We start from the raw sequence: 20,205 nt of genomic DNA on the forward strand, positions 1-20,205 counted from the left end.
AATAATTGATAATTCCCACTATATAACTGCAGCCCGAGCTAGGAAAAAATATTAAAATTTAAAACAAAAAACAAAAAACAAAAAAACCCAACTTAGGTGAAGAAGAACAACCAAAAAGAGGAAACAATAAGAGAGTGCAAGAGCTAAACAGGGCCACAGAGATCCACCTAACTTAAATCATTTCCCAAATAAGAAACAGTTTTCCTTATGTTGTCACCTGGACTGGTAGTGGCAGAGTTAGGATTCAAATCCAAGTCAAGTGATCTACTCATTTGATTATAGGACACTGCTCACCTTTATGACAAGCAAGCAAGAGTCATTCACTCAACAAATATGTATCACACACTTACTATTATAATACATATAAGCACGTATAGATCAGAAGAGCCCAGTGCTAGGCTCTTCTCTAGGTACTAAAGAAGAAACAAATCAGGCAAAGTCTCTGACCTCACAGAGTTTAACAGTCTAATTGGAGGAGAGAATAAATTTTAATATGTCAAGTGGGGATAGTGCTGTGAAGAAAAATTAAGGAGAGTAAGAGAAACAGGAATGAAGGGTGATGATGGTAGGATAGGAAGATTGCTAATTTACATACGATAGTTAATCAATGCCTCTCTCATAAGGTGACATGTGGGCCTAGACCTGAAGAAAGCAAAGGAGCGAGCTCTGGGGACATCTGGGTGGGCAAGTTGAGAAAACAGCCAGTGCAAAGGACCCGAGGCCAGGTGCCTGCTTGGCTTGTTTGGCGGCAAATTAGTTTCACTCTATCTGTAGCACAGTAAATATAACCAATGTACTGCTAGCAAAGCCAATAATTTTATCAAAGCTGATAATGAAGCAAAAATAGGAGAAAGAGGCTTAGCCGCTTAGAAAATTAAAAACCAAAGAGATGGGTGCCTGGGTGGCTCAGTCAGTTAAGTGTCTGACTCGGCTCAGGACATGATCTCATAGTTCATGGGTTTGAGCCCTGCGTCCGGCTCTATGCTGACAGTTTGGAGCCTGGAGCCTGCTTTGGATTCCGTATCTCCCTCTCTCTGCCCCTCCTCCACTCACACTCTGTCTGTCTCTCTCTCTCAAAAATAAATAAACACTAGAAAAAATTATTTTAAAAATCAAAGAGAAAACTCTGTAACTATATAAACTTTCTCCATCTGGGAAATCTAAATGGATGTCCTGTCACTGAACTTTTTTAAGTACTGTATTCTATATGATGACACACTTCCTTCTTTAGGCAAACAGCAGCTCAGAAACACACAGCACAACTCTGAAAAGCAAAATTATCAAATAAAAGGGACTCTAGAAAGGGCTTAGGCCCACAGGCACCTATATGGCAATCTTAGGTAGAAGTGAAAAGCCAGAAAAAGCCAAATCTGGGAGCTCAAAGCCATATGGCTCAAGCTCTGAATGTAATTCCAAGACATATCCTAAAATGCTACGTGCGCAGCAGCTGTGCTGGTGAGGTGTAAAAGAGAACATGATTCAACTGCAACGCTTAAATTCTGGTTCATTTGTTCATTTAAAAAATATGGTTTTGGGGGCACCTGGGTGGCTCAGTCAGTTAAGCGTCCGACTTCAGCTCAGGTTTGTGGGTTCGAGCCCTGTATCAAGCTCTGTGCTGACAGCTCAGAGCCTGGAGCCTGCTTCGAATTTTGTGTCTCCCTCTCTATCTGCCCCTCCCCCTCTCACACTCCATCAAAAATAAACAAACATTTAAAAACATTTTTAATAAATATTATATTGTATTCAGGTGCTATATGCTTAAATATGGATCAGAGTTTTTAAAACTGTAACTAAGTATGCATAACATAATCCAATTTCTGAAAAGATTAAAAAGTACACACACATAGAAAATGTCAAGAAACCTAGCAGTGTGACCTCTAGGAAGACCAGAACACAGAGAGAGGGTCTTTTGGGAAGCAGACATTTTTAATTCTAACAACAGTATGGGCCAGTTAGAGAATGCAAAAATATCAAATAGTTTCTCAAAATGTACCGTAAAGAAATTCATAATCACAGAAGTCAAATGGCACAGTGGCGACAAGCTGCTTGGGATGTTACAAACATCACTATGAGTATCAAAAAATAAACGAGCTTTACCAACAATAAGCCATAGCTTGACAGTTCATGTTCAGTATAAAAAATAAACAATCTCAGTGCAGCTCCAGACAAGTCTACAAATCTCCAGCTTCTTCAATGTTTACATCCCTGCAATCTCAGCAGTTCATGCTGGCAAAATACCAACTTTCTATTCAGAGATTCTCGCCCCCTTTTCCAAAACATTTAAAACGCATTGCGTTTTAATTTCATGTCAAGTCTTCCAAATAAAATTTAGTGAACATTATTACATGATGATAGGTTTCAAAAATGAACTATTGGGACTTTATCAAAATAAAAAGCCTCTGCACGGCGAAGGAAACAATCAGCAAAACTAAAAGGCAACCGATGGAATGGGAGAAGATATTGGTAAACGACGTATCAGATAAAGGGTTAGTATCTAAAATCTATAAAGAACTTAACAAACTCAACACCCAAAAAACAAATAATCCAGTGAAGAAATGGACATGATGATAGGTTTATTTCATAAACACACACCACTGAATTTTAAATAAAAAATTATGAAGTGTAAACTCACAAAGTAAAATTTGAACTGGGTGATACACTTTACAAATAAATAAAAGGAGACAGAGATGAACTCCAGATTTATACTGAGAAATCATTCCAACAGTAGTATTCATAAATGTTACTAAACATTTTTTTAATGTTTAGTAAAAAACATTCCTTTTTAATTAAATTGTTTTTAAGTAACAAAGCCAGGAATAGAGAAAGCAGTATCTAAGGGCTTCTGACGTTTAAAGGGCTGGAAAAGACTCAAAGTCATTTAGGAACTACTACCTCTTCCTCTGGGGAAATTTCAGGAATACAAAACCAAAACTACAACAGAACACACCCAAATGTGAAATTTCTCAACGAAATTTCTGGGTGAGTCTACAGCCTCCCCAGGCTCCAAAGTCCTCAAAGTTAGGAAGGCCCTTCTAGTGGCTAGCATAAATCATGTCAGTTAAAGGGTGTGTTCATCAATGCAAAGGAAGAATTGACAACCTTGGCTTTTCACGATATCCCTTACCAGCAGCAGCCTTCCCTGGCCCCAGCCACAGAACTCTAGTTTCTTTTACTTCTATACATGGGTCCGTTGACATGAAGAAAACTTTTAGGAATGCGACTGTTGATTTTTATAAGAAACTCTGTAGCTAGATTCATTTTACATACCTGAAAAATTCAAAGTTGAGACAAGCCTTTGGCAAGAAAAACTTATCGTCTTGTTTGAACCAGAGTTTGCTCATAGCTGTATCCTGTGATGGAGAAACAATTTGGTTAGGGAAATACGGGCACATTCTGCAAAAAGCTCAATCAAATCATACTTCAAGAGGAGTAGGACAGAGGCACTGCTGAGAATTTTGTTCTGCAGAGGCTGCTGTCTTATGGCCTTGAAACAAACTCAGAGGGTCACCAGGTCAGAAGGTGAAAAGAGAAAACTGCTGATCCTGGTAGCAGAGAGAAATCACCCTTCTGTCTCCCCGGGTGCGGGGCTGGGGGGATGGGGACACAGTAGAGGAAGGGATAGGCTGGAGAAGCCAATTCCGACTGTCCTGTCCCTGTATTTTTGAACATTGGGAGGCAGATGCAGGGGTCCTTAGGGGGGTATAGCAGCCAGCCTCCAAGGTGAGCTACAGCAATCCTTGCCTGCTGGCATTTACATCTTATATAGTCCTCTCTCCCACAATGAACCAGGATTGGTCTACGTGACCAACAGACTATGACAGAAGTGATGGCAGGGTAGCTCTGAGATTAGATCCTAAAAGACATTGTAGTTTCCATCTTGATCACCCACTTTCTCTCTTGAATCACTCACTTTGGAGGAAGCCAGCTTCCAAGTCAAACAACTCTATGGAGAGGCCCATGTGAAGAACTAAGGCCTTCCAACAACCACACAACTGAATTTAGAAGAAAATCCTTCAGCCCTAATTGAGCCATCAGATGACTGAAGCCTCACTCAACAGCTGGACTATAACCTAATGAGAGACCCTGAGCCAGAACCACCCAACTAAGCCACTTCCAGATTTCTGATCCTCAGAAATTGCATGCAGATAAAAATAAACATTAAGTTGCTAAAATTTGGAGGAATTTGTTATGATGCAGTAGTGGATAACTAACACAGTCAAGAATGAACAAATAACCCACTACCTTAACTCTCTACTTCACTCATACGGTATTAAAAACTCCTGAAACTCTGATGAGAGATGTAAAGGTTCTCCGTAGTTTACTCTGAGAAGACCTATTTAAAACAAAGCGCCTGGGTGGCTCAGCCGGTTAAGTGTCCAACTTCGGCTCAGGTCATGATCTCATAGTTCGTGAGTTCGAGCTCCACATCGGGCTCAAAGCCTGGAGCCTGCTTCAGATTCTGTGTCTCTGTCTCTCTCTGCCCCTCCCCCACTCACACTCTGTTTCTGTCTCTCAAAAAATAAATGTTAAAAAAAAAATTTTAAGAAAAAATAAAACAACAAATAATAGGAGAGGTAAAAAAGCTTTCTCTTTGAATAACACAAACTATAACTCATTCAAACATCATTTTTAAAGAAAAATGGTTGTCTAGTTAATAATCTAGTTGCATGAGATAAATTAAATTTCAAGTTTCTAAACACTCTTGTCTCATTGAGTTCATCTAAATGTTAGGTCCTTTGAAGAAAATAAGAAGAAAGATGTGTGTCTACGGTGGTGAGTTTAGAAAGAGAATTTAGGAAAGAGGATGTGTATTAATAATTTGATCCATTTTTCCACACAATTTGCTCAAGGTGTGAAATAATGACACAAAAAGAACATTCTGAAAAAGGGGAGAAAAAAGCGCCCCATTTCTCAATCACCCTTTTCACTGGCTTATTAACTTCCTATATTCCTTGTTCTCATCAATTTCCTAGAGCCATTCTACCAAAATGAGAATTATTTTCAAGGGCAGGAAATCCAACAGCTACCCTTGGATATGCTCTACTCCAGGATTTAGAGATTTTCTTTATCTCTAACTTTCACGATGCAGTTCTCTAACTTCCACTTCCTACTGGGTCTTCAGTGACTATGGAAAGGAGGCCGATAACTTTCAGTAGATTTGTGGTTGTAGCCTAGATTTATCTTTTTTTTTCTGCAAAGAAAACAATACCCCTAGATTCTAAATTCTTTAGTAGTTTGTTTGCTTTAACATTTCTAGCCTTTTAATATTTCTTAACAGTTATTCTCTACAACTTTCCGTTAGCTCTTAGGATGTGAGCTCCCCAAAACAACCTAGTACCAAATGCAAGAAATCATCTCTCTATCCCTTCCGTGTAATAGGTGCATCTCCTAAATTTAAAAATCACTGATTCTAAGGGTGTTTGGGTGGCTTAGTCGATTAAGCATCCGACTCTTGGTTTCGGCTCAGATCATGATCTCACGGTTCATGAGTTTAAGCACTGGATTGGGCTCTGCAGTGACAGTGCAGAGCATGCTTGGGATTCTCTCTCTCTCTACCTCTCTCTGCCCCTCTCCTACACTCTCTTTCTACGACCCCTTCTCTCAAAATAAATAAGCATTAAAAAAAAAAATCACCAGTTCTAACATGTTACCTTAATAAGAGAAGGGTATGGTGTTGCTTCTTTTTCTAATGATAAAATCTCAAAATTCGTAGGAATAAATTCATTCTTCGTTGGAAGTTTAAATTTTCCATTCAGGTCAGCATTTTGCCATTTCTGGATGAATAATGAAAAACACACACACACAAAAGCAATTAGAGTTGCACTGAAGAGTGTAAAATAGTCCCTTTGCTTAATGTCTAGGCAAATATTAAGGGGATACGTCACACAGCTTTCCTTTTCCATTTCCAAATCCACTGATGGCTTTTCGTGAAACTTGAGTTGGTCTCTCTTTTACTAGTCAAGATTTTACACTTACCTGTCTTTCCTCTTTACATATTTCCAAAATGACTAGCTGAGATTAAGGGGCAATCTGAGACTTCAGAACACTGAGAGACTACCTGGTCCATATGAAGATCACGTTTGCTCTAGCTCCCTAAAGAATGGAGAATAATCTCGAAAAGGATATATTCTTGCAATTGATAGATAATAGGTCATTTATAAAAGAATTAAACTTTCAGCTGCACTAAGTTACTTGCATGTATGGCTTGAAAACTAGATTAAAGGGTTTCTTTCAGAGCCTAAATGTCCATCAACTGATGAATGGATAAAGAAATTGTGGTTTATATACACAATGGAGTACTACGTGCAAATGAGAAAGAATGAAATATGGCCCTTTGTAGCAACGTGGATGGAACCGGAGAGTGTTATGCTAAGTGAAACAAGCCATACAGAGAAAGACAGATACCATATGTTTTCACTCTTATGTGGATCCTGAGAAACTTAACAGAAAACCATGGGGGGGCGGGGGGGGGGGAGGAAAAAAAAAGAAAAAAAAAGAGGTTAGAGTGGGAGAGAGAGCCAAAGCATAAGAGACTCTTAAAAACTGAGAACTGAGGGTTGATGGCGGGTGGGAGGGAGGGGAGAGGAGGTGATGGGTATTAAAGAGGGCATCTTTTGGGATGAGCACTGGGTGTTGTATGGAAACTAATTTGACAATAAATTTCATATAATAAAAAATAAATGAATAAATAAATAAATCTAATGAGCAAATATTAAATAAAAAAAAAAGGGGGGTTTCTTTCACTTTAGTACTGCTTCCTAAGGCCTGCTCCACCACTCTCCCAACGATCATGTGAACTTCTAAGTGAACCAGTAATTCACGCACAAAGTTAAGGACAAAGTGGATACTTAAGTCTGGATTGTAGGACAGGGTTGATACAACATGTTGATTGTGCTCCATGGGCTAGTTCCAAAAGCTAAGTGGGACAGATCACAGGTCAATGATTGTTGGACTCTAATTTATAAGACTTCTCATTATGTTAAAAAAAAAAAAAAAAAAAAAAAAAGGGCCACCACTGCCAGTGATGCTGGGTTCAGCGATTTGGTCTTCAAATGATCCAGCACAGCCTTGCAGCTTCTGCAATTCTATTCTGTTTTGGTTTCTACATTTATGTTTTTTGGCACTGGAATGGTGGGAATGTTGGCCGTATTATGAGTAGCAAGTTTCCCGAATGGCTGAAGATAGGGGCTGGGAAACACGTAGTAAATAATTTCGCTGCTAAACTCCCAGATAAATTTGGGTTGTTTTGGGTTTTGTTGTTGTTGTTTTTCCTTCTGTTTTTAATTAAGTAAGCTCTACACCCAAGGTGGGGCTTGAACTCACAACTCTGGGATCAAGAGTTGCATGCTCTACCAACTGAGCCAGCCAGATGTCTCCCAGATAAATTTATTTTAAAAAAATTCCCATTTGGGGCAGGTTTGTTATGAACAGAGCTTGCTGAATAGGGGTTCTCTTTTGCTTTACAATTAATTCATGGGAGATCAGCATTCCTCAGTTTAGCTAGATGGATATTTTCATATACTAAGGGGCTCCAGTCATTTCCTTCTGTATTGTGAATAGGTCAGAGCGATGGTTTTCTTAAACTATCCTTTTTTTCTGTATTGTCATTATACAAGTACATTTAAGAAATGTCCATTATTCAAGTTTAACTAGAACCTAGTCAGAGCAAGGCTTTCTGGTGTTTTCCCACAAATAAAGGACAAAATCAAAGCTACAATAACAATGAAAACTAAAAAGTACTAGACAAGTAGGTTAAGACTCATAAACAAAAGCTTCACTACTTATGAATGGGGTAACATACTACCTAAACACAGCTGTTTTGAAACAAATTCTAATTCCCTTACATTGACAAAAAGAGCAATGACACAATATGAGGCATACAATATGGCACCTCCTAAAGTGAAGACTGTGCGAATCCCAGAGACTATTCCCAGCTGTACACCCAGCACGACGGTGAGCCCTCTGGAGCCCTTGTATCTGTTTTTCATGCTACTTCCATCTCTTCTTGCCTGTTTTGGTGCCTTTGCTTCTCTGTGTACTTTGGACTTCAATGATCTTTGACTGCATGAGGCTGAGGGTCTGCTTTCAGGCCTGATGGTCTAACAGACACATGAGAAGGTGGCCATAGTGCCATTTCTTCACACAAAAACCTAAGCTCTAGCTCTCCATCTCCTTGTCCACACTGCTCAGAACAGCACAGACAGCTGTGGGCCGTCACTCTCCACACTGGCCCATGAGTTGATCTAGGGAGCTCATATTCTTGGGTGCCCCTCACAATGCCAAGTTTATTCACAGATGACTGAACCCTACCTTAATGACTTCGTCTGGTACAGCTTCTTGCTTGTACTGGGTTCCATACCACTCTTCCGTGCGATCAGTTTTTCCTTCAAAAGACTTGGAAACTATCGCAACCCTAAAGATAAATGGAAAAAACAAATAAAAAAACCTTATAAACTCATGTTGTATATATGCATTTCTAGAGCCTGACTCCTGAAAATGTTTTTTTAATTTTTATCTTAGAGAGAGAGAAAGAGCACGCCTAAGTGGGAGAGAGGGGCACAGGGAGAGAGAGAATCTTAAGCAGGCATCAAGCTCATTGTGGAACCTGACACAGGGCTTGATCCCACAACCCTGAGATCATGACCTGAGCCAAAATCAAGAGTCAGACACTCAACTGACTGAACCACCCAAGTGCCATGAAAATGTAAATAATATCCAAGAATATGGTGGGCCTCTAAGACCCAGTAAGTCCTATAATGTTTAGTCAAAACAAGGAATGAAGTATAGAGGTTTCTGGCCATAGTCTCTGTTATCCTTTGGTTAGAGCCCATCATTTTTATAAATTTTTTTTTTCAACGTTTATTTATTTTTGGGACAGAGAGAGACAGAGCATGAACGGGGGAGGGGCAGAGAGAGAAGGAGACACAGAATCGGAAACAGGCTCCAGGCCCTGAGCCATCAGCCCAGAGCCCGACGCGGGGCTCGAACTCCCGGACCGCGAGATCGTGACCTGGCTGAAGTCGGACGCTTAACCGACTGCGCCACCCAAGTGCCCCAGAGCCCATCATTTTTAATGTGAAAAACTGTGTGCAGGAGTCTTGTGGGTATGCTACCAACTAAAATTTTTTTTTTAATTTTTTTTTTTTAATGTTTATTTATTTTTGAGACAGAGAGAGAGCATGAACGGGGGAGGGTCAGAGAGAGAGGGAGACACAGAATCCGAAGCAGGCTCCAGGCTCTGAGCTGTCAGCATAGAGCCCGATGCGGGGCTCGAACTCACGGACCGCGAGATCGTGACCTGAGCCGAAGTCGGCCGCTTAACCGACTGAGCCACCCAGGCGCCCCCCAACTAAAATTTTAAAAGAAGAGTAGCTAGGGAAAAATACTGAACAAACTCAGTTGGAAAATAGTCTTAAAAAAAGCAAAACAAAGTATTCCTTCCCAGGAACAGCTGAGGCCCAGTGTTAACAAAAATGGCAAAAAAACAAAACAAAACAAAAAAACAAAAAAACCCCCACCAAACCAAACCCAAAAACCCACAAAAACAAACAAAAAAACCCCCCAAAACCCTTGTTGGCTCATCCAGATATCCAAAAAACCAAAAACACACTCATATTATTATTTGCTAAGTTTGTGCTCTATGTTTTTTCCCTACCACATACTACCATCATATGCATTTAATACATATACATTGCCCTTCCTATTGCTAGAGGTGAAGGAAACGAGACCAAGAAACACCTCTCTATCGTCTGGTTTGTTAAAAGCTTTCATTGATGGGAAAATAGAAGCAGCCCAGAAGTCAGAAGGGAAAAAAAAAAAGTTCAGGGAAAAAAGGTAGAGCTAAGTCAGTCCTGTTACTGGTCCCACTTCTCCTTTACGTCCCAATTTCAATAACAAGGTCTAGGTATGCTCCTACTTGTTCTCACCCATCCTCTCAGAGGTCTGGTTCCAGCCTCTGAATGTCTGCCTCACAGCTGAAAGCCCAGTACTTGCAATGAAAACTCCTCTCTACTGAATACCCAACCATCTTCCAAATCTTTGTGTTCCTGTCCCTCATCATACCTTCCCAACTTCAATGCCTGACTGTCTGAATTACTGTCAACTTCTTATTTATTCTAGATGAAATACTCTACCTGGCTAGCTAGACTTGGTCTTTATCACCTGCTTTAGGGTAGATATAAGCAATCCGACTAACCTGTTAGCATGACTGACTAATCTACCAGCTGAAGGTATTCAAGCTGCCATTGACCACTGCCAGTTCTAGAAAACATGCTAAATAAGAATATATTCCACAGAAACAAGTGAGAAATCATAGGGTTTAATGGATGAAAGAGTTCTGTTATCATGTCCAGAAGAAATGATCCATGTTTGGCAGTTTGAGAATTCCTCTTTCAGGGTATATGTAGAGTGTATATAGAACTCACAAGGCCACAATTAGCAACTACGTGGATGGAACTAGAAGGTATCTGAGTGAAATTAGAAGAAATTAGAAACTAGAAGGTATCTAAGCAAAATTAGCCTGTAAGAGAAAGACAAATACCATATGACTTCACTCATATGAGGAATTTAAGATACAAAACAGATGAACCTAAGGGAAGGGAAGCAAAAATAATATAAAAACAGGGAGGGGGATAAAACATAAGAGACTCTTAAATACAGAGAACAAACAGGGTTGCTGGAGGGGTTATGGGTGGGGGGATGGTCTAAATGGGTAAGGGGCATTAAGGAGGACAATTGTTGGGGTGTCATACATAGGGGATGAATCACTGGAATCTACTCCTGAAATCATTATAGCACTATATGCTACCTAATTTGGATGTAAATTTAAAAATAAATTTAAAAAAAGGAAAAAAATGCAGGCAGAAACCATTAAAAGAAGAAGAAGAAGAAGAAGAGGAGGAGGAGGAGGAAAAGGAAGAAGAAGAAGAAGAAGAAGAAGAAGAAGAACAACAACAACAACAACAACAACAACAACAACAACAACAACTCCTCCTCCTCCTCCTCATAGGGCCACATGAAGGGTATGTAATGTTTCTTAAGGACATTCATTCAATACATGACAGGGTCTGCTAAGACTCAGTCCTAGAAAATGCTTCCACTCTTGCTCACTTCCTAGAGAATAAATGGACTGATTCTAAAGGAGACTTCTGAAAATTGTGTTAGGAAGTTAAATAACCTGGTAGCGAGGTGGTGTTACCATCTTCTCTTCCATGAGATGCTTGATTCTGGAAAAGCTTGTTACATAGATGGCTTTGGTTTCCCTGAATGGCAGCCCATGCATCAGAATAATGAAGTAACTGATTATAACTTGTCAACACTGAAGCATTCATTTGGTAGTGGACATGCCCCCTGAAACAGGAAAACTGTAAACTCTGTTCTGAGAGAGAAAGTGAAAAGGTTCAGGTAAAGCTGCCATATGCTTTGGAGGATGACTATGTGACATAGAGAGCAGCAGAGGCTGGACACTGCTTAGCAACAGGCAAGTTAAAAGGGGGAGAAGAAGGGAGATTGGTCAGCTGCAATCCTAAGGGACTGAGACAGCTGCATACCCAGGTAAAGCGTATGGGTAACATTTGAAATGTTACAAGGAAGCAAATATGAAATAGATAAACACAGTTCCCCAAACAAGGCAAACTTCAAATACTGGCCTGATAGAGATACCTTTGCAAAACAAGAATTGGTGTGCCACTGAGGAATTTAAAACTGAAATATACAGTGAAAGGCTATGTATCTAAAAATAAATTATAAGAGGTAGGCAAGGGGAATGATAGCAGAGACAGAGTACATACACATCAAATCTACTTAGAAATGCAGAGTGTTGAAGCACAAGAACACTTGAGTTATGGGAAAAAGAGAGAAGTTACAATAATCTAAGAATGCCACGGACAGCTGCAATATATTTAGCTGCAGACAATTCAGAAAAACTAGCACAGATACTATAGCATCCTTAGACTATCTGCTGGAAATCTAATTATACTAAAAAATAGTCTTGAGTTTTTTAAGTGTGTGTCTGTGGTGGTGGGAGCAATGCTATTCTTTAACTCTATCCACCGAGAGCTGGTTGCTGATACGGTACTGACATGGTCCTTAGAAATAGGAGAGAAATGAACTTTTCTTTTCACACTGAAAATTATAACAGTTGGAAGGAAAGAGTGGCCTAGCATGAATGCTCACCACTGACTTCAAGTCAGCCATTTAGAAATGTTGAGAGGAAATGAATGGCTATTGAAACTGGACAGTACCCATTCAGAAACAGTAAGTATCCTGACCATAGACATTAAAAGGCAATATGGTTCCCAGGGTATGAATTCTCATGATACTTTTGCAAATAATCCCTGAGAGAGAAGTGGAATGACATCCAAGAACGAGGAGAAGCTTCACAGGCAGTTGTGATGACTTCAAACAGAATTAGTAGAGAGGGCACAGATCTGGCCATCAGAAACTTGGAATCTGGCTGATACTCTGACTCACTTTCTTTGAGATCTTGCCAAAATCACAGTTAAGATCTAAATTAGGCAAGTCTCTGGGCTTCAGTTCCATTACCTTTTAAATAAGGATTCTAAATAGATGAACTCTATCCTTCCACCAGAATTCTACAATATCGTGATATCAAATCATATTTTCAAAAAATACACCCCAAAGAAGAAAGACAGTACCAAAAAAAATCCATTGATGAAACTCAAAGTCAAACTTAAAGAACAGTGTCAGGAAGTAAATAAAAATAAAACTTAAAAAAAAGGTGGGGGGGGGCGCCCTGGGTGGCTCAGTTAGTTAAGTGTCTGACCCTTGATTTCAGCTCAGGTCATGATTTCACAGTTCGTGAGTTCAAGCCCGGCATCAAGCTCTGTGCTGACAGATTCTGTCCGGCTCTGCTTGGGATTCTGTCTCCTCTCTCTGCCCCTCCCCAATCTGCTCTTGGTATCTTTCTCAAAAACAAATAAAAATAAAACTTAAAAAAAACCCCAAAAGAATAGCGACAGGAAGGCCAAAGTGCTGAAGAAATTGAGGTTCATGAAAAATGCTAAAAGACACTTTTTAAAAAGGTTTCTTAAGAAAGAAGGAATCAAAGAAAGTTTAGGCTAAATGCTTAGAGAATTCAACCTTTATTGAGCCCTGACAGCCTGAATCCGAGAAAAACAGGTTTTTTAAAAAAATGTTTATTTATTTTTTAGACAGAGAGAGAGAGAGAGACAGAGAGAGAGAGAGAGAGACAGAGAGAGAGAGACAGAGTCCACGCGTGTGTGCTACCAGGAGAGGGGCAAAGAGACACAGAGTACGAAGCAGGCTCCAGGCTGAGCTGTTAGCACGGAGCCTGACACAGGGCTGGAACTCATGAACCCCGAGACTATGACCTGAGCTGAAGTTGGATGCTTACCCGACTGAGCCACCCAGGCACTCCAAGAAAAACACAGTTTTTACCTGGGAAGAACTCATAAAGCAAAATGACCTAAAGCAAAATGCGATACACTGGTCTCAGGATAGCAGATGACAAGACTACTGAATTAGAATTTGAATACTGATTTAGAATTTATGGGTCTTTAAACTGCAAAGGTGGACCAATCCCCTGGCTGAAACCCAGGCGAGGGTTAGTGAGTGAAGCAGCCAAAGTGGCTCAAATGAATTCACATCTCCAATGCAGATCATACTCTCTGATGCTTAGGCAACTAATAAATCCCAGTAGGATCAATGCCCAACACCCTTTAGAAATACTGGAGGACAGGAGAAAAGGCAGAAAAGATGGAGATGGATAAATGCTCTGACTTTCAGAAAGGGAAAGGAGTGGAGCCTAAAAAAAGCCTAGGCCAGTGGTTTAGATTCTAGTCACCTGTCAGTCTACCAAACATTAGACAAGAAGACAGTTATCACTAGGACCTGCATACATTCAGAAAGAACAACTCCTCCCAAAGACTTATTTATGACTTAAGCAAGGCATGTGGCAAAGACTATAGCTTTATTTGTAGGTTTAATACGGCAAAGTGGAAATCCCATCTCACACTACCACATAGATGAACCTTAGGCATTATGCTAAGTGAAATAAAGATACGTTGTATGATTCCACTTATTCTAGGTATGTTAGCAGTCAAATTCATTGAAACAGAAAGTGGAACGGGGGTTACCAGGGGATGGTAGGAGGGAGAAAAGAGGAGTTGTTTAATGGGTACAGTTTCAGTTTTACAAGGTAAAAAAGTTCTGGAAATCTCTTTTACCACACTATGAATATACTACAGAATTGGACACTTAAAAATGGTTAAGACTATAAATTTTATGTTATGTGTTTACCATATAAATAGATGTCCACTGAACATATATGTGTGGTTCTATTTCTGGACTCTGTTTTATTCTAATGATTTCTCTTGGATCCTTAGGCCAATGCACAATGTCTTAACTAATGTAGCTTTAGTTAGTCTTCAAATCTGGTAGTTCAAGTCCTCCAACTTTTGTTTTTTTTTTTTTTTTAATTTTTTTTTTTTTTTTCAACGTTTATTTATTTTTGGGACAGAGAGAGACAGAGCATGAACGGGGGAGGGGCAGAGAGAGAGGGAGCCACAGAATCGGAAACAGGCTCCAGGCTCTGAGCCATCAGCCCAGAGCCTGACGCGGGGCTCGAACTCCCGGACCGCGAGATCGTGACCTGGCTGAAGTCGGACGCTTAACCGACTGCGCCACCCAGGCGCCCCCCAACTTTTGTTTTTATGTTCAAGAGTATTATAGCTAATCTAGGTCCTTTGTATACCCATATGTATTTTGAAATCAGCTTACCAATTTCTAAAAGAAAAAAAGGCTATTAGGACTTTAATTGTGATTACATGCAGTCTGTGTTATTTTATTTTTTTAAATGTTTATGAGAGAGAGAGAGAGAGGCAGACAGCAAGGGTGACACAGAATCTGAAGCAGGATGCAGGCTCCGAGCTGTCAGAACAGAGCATGACTCAGGGCTCACACTCGTGAACCTCGAGATCGTAACCTGAGCCAAAGTCGGAAGCGTAACCAACTGAGCCACCCAGGTGCCCCAGACAGGAAAAAATTTAATAGCAAGTCTCCTAATCTACAAACAAGGTCTTTAATTTCTTTTGGCACTGTTTTGTAGTTTTATATATGGATGTGTTGCTTATCTTTAAATTCACTCCTAATTATTTTATATTTTTGTTGTTATTGTAAATATTTTTTATTTTGAAATAATTACAAATCCATAGAAAAATGCAAAAATAGTATAGGGAGATCCCATGTACTCTTCACCCAGATCTTCAGTGGTTATATCTTAATTATAGTACAATATCCAAATAAGGAAGTTGATATTGATAGAATGTGTGTGTATTGTTAGTTCTATATCATTTTATCACATTTATCAAACTGTGTAACTACCAGTAATATTTTTAATTTTCTCATCGTTTGCTATTAGCACATGTCAGAAAAGTGCAAACCACGGTAACTAGGAAAGACTGATGGAATAGTTCTGTCAGAAGGATTTTTCTTCTTCAAAAAGTTCTACCAGATTGTTGATTTTATTAATAAAATGACTGTTGCAAAAAACATACTCAATCTCCAGATCTTCAGGAGAATTTTAGAAATATGTGCTTGACACCAGGGAAAAATTAAAAACGCAAAATTTGTGTCAGTTAAGTATATTCTTTGTATTATTTGACTTTGGAAAACACGGGTGAAATTCAATTTTGAGGCAGAAATATCATGGGATAGTTCATAAGCTCTTTAGGGCTGAGCCTCCTCTAGAAAGAATATCTTTGTTACTGTAAAAGCTCCTCCAATTTTTGACCTCCTGGTTAATCACTGGTCAGTGAGAGGATTCTGAGATTGTAATGCTTCCCTCCACTTAAAAAAGAGGGTGTCCTAGCCTGGGTGGCTCAGTTGGTTCAACGGCTGACTTCAGCTCAGGTCATGATCTCATGGTTTGTGAGTTCGAGCCCCGTGTTGGACTCTGTGCTGACAGCCTGGACCCTTGAGCCTGCTTCGGATTCTGTGTCTCCCTCTCTCTCTGCCCCTCCCCCATTCATGCTCTGTCTCTCTCTCTCTAATATAAACATGAAAAATTAAAAAAAAAAAAAGGAGGGTGTACTCATTTGTTTATGAAGCCAGACATGTAAGCTGATACTCTGGGCATCTGAGTTAGGATGAAACCAGGTTAAGATGATCTATTATTATATTTCATTCACGATAACGACATTATGACTACATTTTTTTTTTTTAAAGGTCTTCATGTTGGGGCGCCTGGGCGGCTCAGTCTGTTGAACATCTGACTTTGGCTCAGGTCGTGATCTTGCGGTTCGTGGCTTTGAGCCCCGTGTCAGGTTCTGTGCTGGCAGCTTGGAGTCTGGAGCCTGCTTCAGATTCTGTGTCTCCTTCTCTCTCTGCCCCTCCCTGACTTGCATTCTGTCTCTCTCTGTCTCTCTCTCTCAAACATGAATAAACATTAAAAAAAAAACCCAAAAAACCAAAAACTAAAGGTCTTCATATTTTAGAGATACCACCTCAAAACCATCTAGAGTGGAGAGAGGATGAGTGAAGGGGGTGAGTAAAGATAACAAAGGTTGGTCATGTAGTGACTCGCTCAAGTTTAGTATTGCTTCAATGTACTATTCTTTTTTTTTTTTTAAAAAAACATTTACTCATTTTTGAGAGACAGAGAGAGAGAGACAGTGTGTGAGCAGGGGAGGAAGAGGGAGAGAGGGAGGGAGGGAAACACAGAATCCAAAGCAGGCTCCAGGCTCTGAGCTGTCAGCACAGAGCTCAAAGCAAGACTTGAAATCATGAACCATTAGATTATGACCTGAGCCGAAGTCGGATGCCCAAATGACTGAGCCACTCAAGCGCCCCTTCATTATACTATTCTTTCTACTCTAATCATGCTTCATAAAAAGTCTAAAATCATTTTATTCACATTTCCAAATTTTCAGGTTCTAATCATTATTGAAAACTTAGTATGCAACAGTAAAATATGTACAGTGACTCACCGGACATTTTCTGGTCTGAGTTTATCAAGAACCATCTCTATTAAGTCAGGTCTAAATTCTTCCAGTAAATACTCAGCTGTAAGCACTTCTTCTAGGGGATAATACTTATTAAAAGGAAAACAAACAGATAAGTTAAATGTGCAAGGCAACTATAGAGTCTAATTTATTAAAGCAAACATATCTCTAACACATTAAATCCACTATTTTATACCCCTCACATCCTCCTTTAATTAAATTTTACTCCACTAGAAACATTTTTCTCTTACCACACCTGAAGCAGTTTCCTGTTGTAGGAGGATTTTGTAGTTAATCCCCAAATAGATTTACATTATAGAGAGCAAAATCACATTTTTTTTTCAGGGAGAAATGTAGTATTTCTGGCTAAAAATTGAATACTTGTTAATGAAGAAAATTTGACAGTGAAATGCTGACATCTATAGGATTCTTAATATAAAGTACATTTCTATGAACAGAATTTCCTCTCAAATTTCTATGAATGAAATCAGAAAAACATTTATAAAGTTTTTGTGGGGGGGAAATGGCTTATACTTTCGGCTAGTGAAGAAAAATAATGTAGAAGATGCTTTTTTTAGTAAGAGCAACTTCCAATATACTGAGACAGCCTGTTTCATTCATTCAACAAGTATTTAACAAACATCTACTCTGTGCCAGGTAAGACAGATGATGTCCCTGTTCCCTAAGGAGTTTATATTCTTTTTTTTTTTTTTTGCATACAATAATAAGTTCAATAATAACAATAATAATTCATTTGGGGATTAAGACTCAAGTTTGAACTAAAATACAAAACAACAATTAACATGTAAGTCAGGAGAGGGAGTGAACAGAGTTTTAAAGTTTTGTTTTTTAATTCCAGTATGGTTAACATACAATGTTCTATTAGTTTCAGGTGGACAATGTAATGATTCAACAATTCTGTAGATTTCTCAGTGCTCATCAAGATAAGTGCACTCTTAATCTCCTTCACCTATTTTAGCCAAGGAGCTTATATTCTGATTGGGAGGGAGAAAGACAATAAATGAATACTATCATTATAGTGATAGGGACTATGAATAAGAAAGGGGCAGAGCCATGACTGGGAGGTCAGGGAAGGTCTCTGTGAGGAAGAGACACCTACCCAAATGATAAGAACCCAGCCATGCAAAGACAAGAGACAAGAGTGTTCCAGGTAGAGAAAATGGCAAATACACAAGACCCCAAAAGGGAATAATAAACTGAATGCTTGAAGATTAGGCAGGAAGGCAGGCAGCCAGTACAGCCAGAGAGGATTGTGAATGGGGAAAGGTGAGTTGGGGAGTGATACAGAATATGGTCGGAGAGACAGGCTGGGGCCAAATCACCTTGTAGGCCAAGGTGACATTTTAGATTTTATTCCAATTCTGATGGGAAACTACTGAAGGACTTGACACAGAGAGGTGAAACAATCTGATTTTGGTTTTCAAAAGATTATTGGGACTGGAAAAATAAACTGTGGAGGGGGACAAGCGGGAAAACAGAGATAGAGATCCCAGGTAAGAGACCATGATACAGTCAAGGCCAAGACACGACGGTAGCTCAGACTAGGTGGTAACAATGGAAATGGAGAAAAGCAGATGATCTATACAACTTTCACATAATTAGCAACTGACACATTGTAGAACTGAAAAATATTTAAATCCAATAAGCAGAATGCCTATGTAATGAAAAATACTATAGATAATTTTTAGGATGATGAAAATCATGATTTTAAGCATGTTTTGACATCAAAGTTTGCCTGGTTGCTACAAAGTCTAAAGTTTTATCCTGCAGCTTCAATTTTTATCATTCATGTAGTACTGAAGATAATATATGCAGGATCACAAGAATACTCTACATACCAATGTATATGTAAAATAACAAACTTACATGCAATATTCCTGCAATCTTAGAGGTATAGCCCCGTGGCCTCTCTTTATCTTTAAACCGGAATGCAACAGCATTCAAGTCCTAAAAACAAAAATTAACCCAATTACACATAAGTCACCCATCATTTAGAAATACTTTCTTAAAAAAAAAAATTCTTTAGTGTTTAGTTTGCACTATAGACTTTCTACTCCATATTTAACTTTATCATAGTTTCTGAAAAACTGGCTATGCTTGATTTAGAAATGTATAGAATATGAATGAAAATAAGCAATATAGAGGTGTCTGGGTGGCTCAACAGTTGAGCGTCCAACCGCAGCTCAGGTCATGCTCTCACAGTTTGTGGGTTCAAGCTCTGCATTGGGCTCACTGCTGTCAGCACAAAGACTGCTTAGGATCCTGTCCTACCTCCCGCTCTGCCCTCCCCCACTGGTGTGCACACATGCACTCTTTCTCTCAAAAATAAACCAACATTAGAAAAAGGAGAGGGGGCACCTGGGTGGCTCAGTTGGTTAAGTGTCCGACTCGTGATTCCATCTCAGGTTACGATCTCGTGGTTTGTGGGTTCAAGCCCCACATCAGGCTTTAGGCTGACAGCACTTGGAACCTGCTTGGAATTCTCTCTCCTCTCTCTCTGCCCCTCCTCCCGCTTGCACATGCGCTTTCTTTCTTTCAAAATAAACTTAAAAAAATTTTTTTTAAATAAATAAAAAATAAAAAAGTAATTTAAAAATAACCAATACAGACTATGATTTCTTTAACCTAAATTGTTAAACTATTAGAGAATTAGGAAAACTGTGGAAGAACCTTGCAAGATCAACAGTTGCACAGATGATGATTTTGTTGATCCATTCAGAGAAATGCATCCAGGTTAGAAGTTACTGTCCAAGCAGCAAGTATTCCTTTAAACTTTTATCTAAGTAAAAAGGATTTCTCTTATCCTAAAATACATTTCAGAATCTCAATAGGTCTTAAATATAAAGTACATATTTTTAAAAATAAATAAAAGACAGCGAGGCCTTTCCATACATACAACAATAAAATCACTTTTAAGAACACAATTACACAGGGGCACCTGGGTGGCCCACTTCGTATCGTGTGTCCCCCTCTCTCTGCCCCTCCCCTGCTTGTGCGCTCTCAAAAATAAACAACAAAAAAAAAACATAATCATACATAAAACAATTCACTATTTCCTTTTTAAGTTTATATATTTTGAGAGAGAGAGAGAAGGGGGATGGAAGGGAGAGAGAGGGAGAGAGAGGGAGGGAGAGAGAGACAGGAAGGGAGAAGGGGAAGGGGGAGGGAAGACGAAGAGAATCCCAAGCTGACTCCATGCTCA

The 20,205-nt window shown here is 39.4% G+C and overlaps 1 protein-coding gene across 1 annotated transcript in view; it reads right to left on the reverse strand.

Moving 5' to 3' along the window:
* Positions 1–20,205, reverse strand: part of IDE (insulin degrading enzyme) — a 98,716-nt gene that overhangs the window by 22,044 nt on the left and 56,467 nt on the right. The window contains exons 10-14 of the mRNA XM_047073170.1: positions 18,870–18,950; positions 16,968–17,071; positions 8,311–8,413; positions 5,652–5,774; positions 3,268–3,350 (exon numbers count right to left, since the gene is read on the reverse strand). Coding sequence (XP_046929126.1) covers positions 3,268–3,350; positions 5,652–5,774; positions 8,311–8,413; positions 16,968–17,071; positions 18,870–18,950 — 494 coding nt within the window. The remainder of the gene's footprint in view (positions 1–3,267; positions 3,351–5,651; positions 5,775–8,310; positions 8,414–16,967; positions 17,072–18,869; positions 18,951–20,205) is intronic.

The sequence above is a fragment of the Lynx rufus genome, unplaced genomic scaffold (assembly GCF_022079265.1).
Source record: "Lynx rufus isolate CCGP_SWC_20201006 ecotype Redwood Valley unplaced genomic scaffold, mLynRuf1.p SCAF_11, whole genome shotgun sequence".
NCBI classification, from domain to species: Eukaryota; Metazoa; Chordata; class Mammalia; order Carnivora; family Felidae; genus Lynx; species Lynx rufus.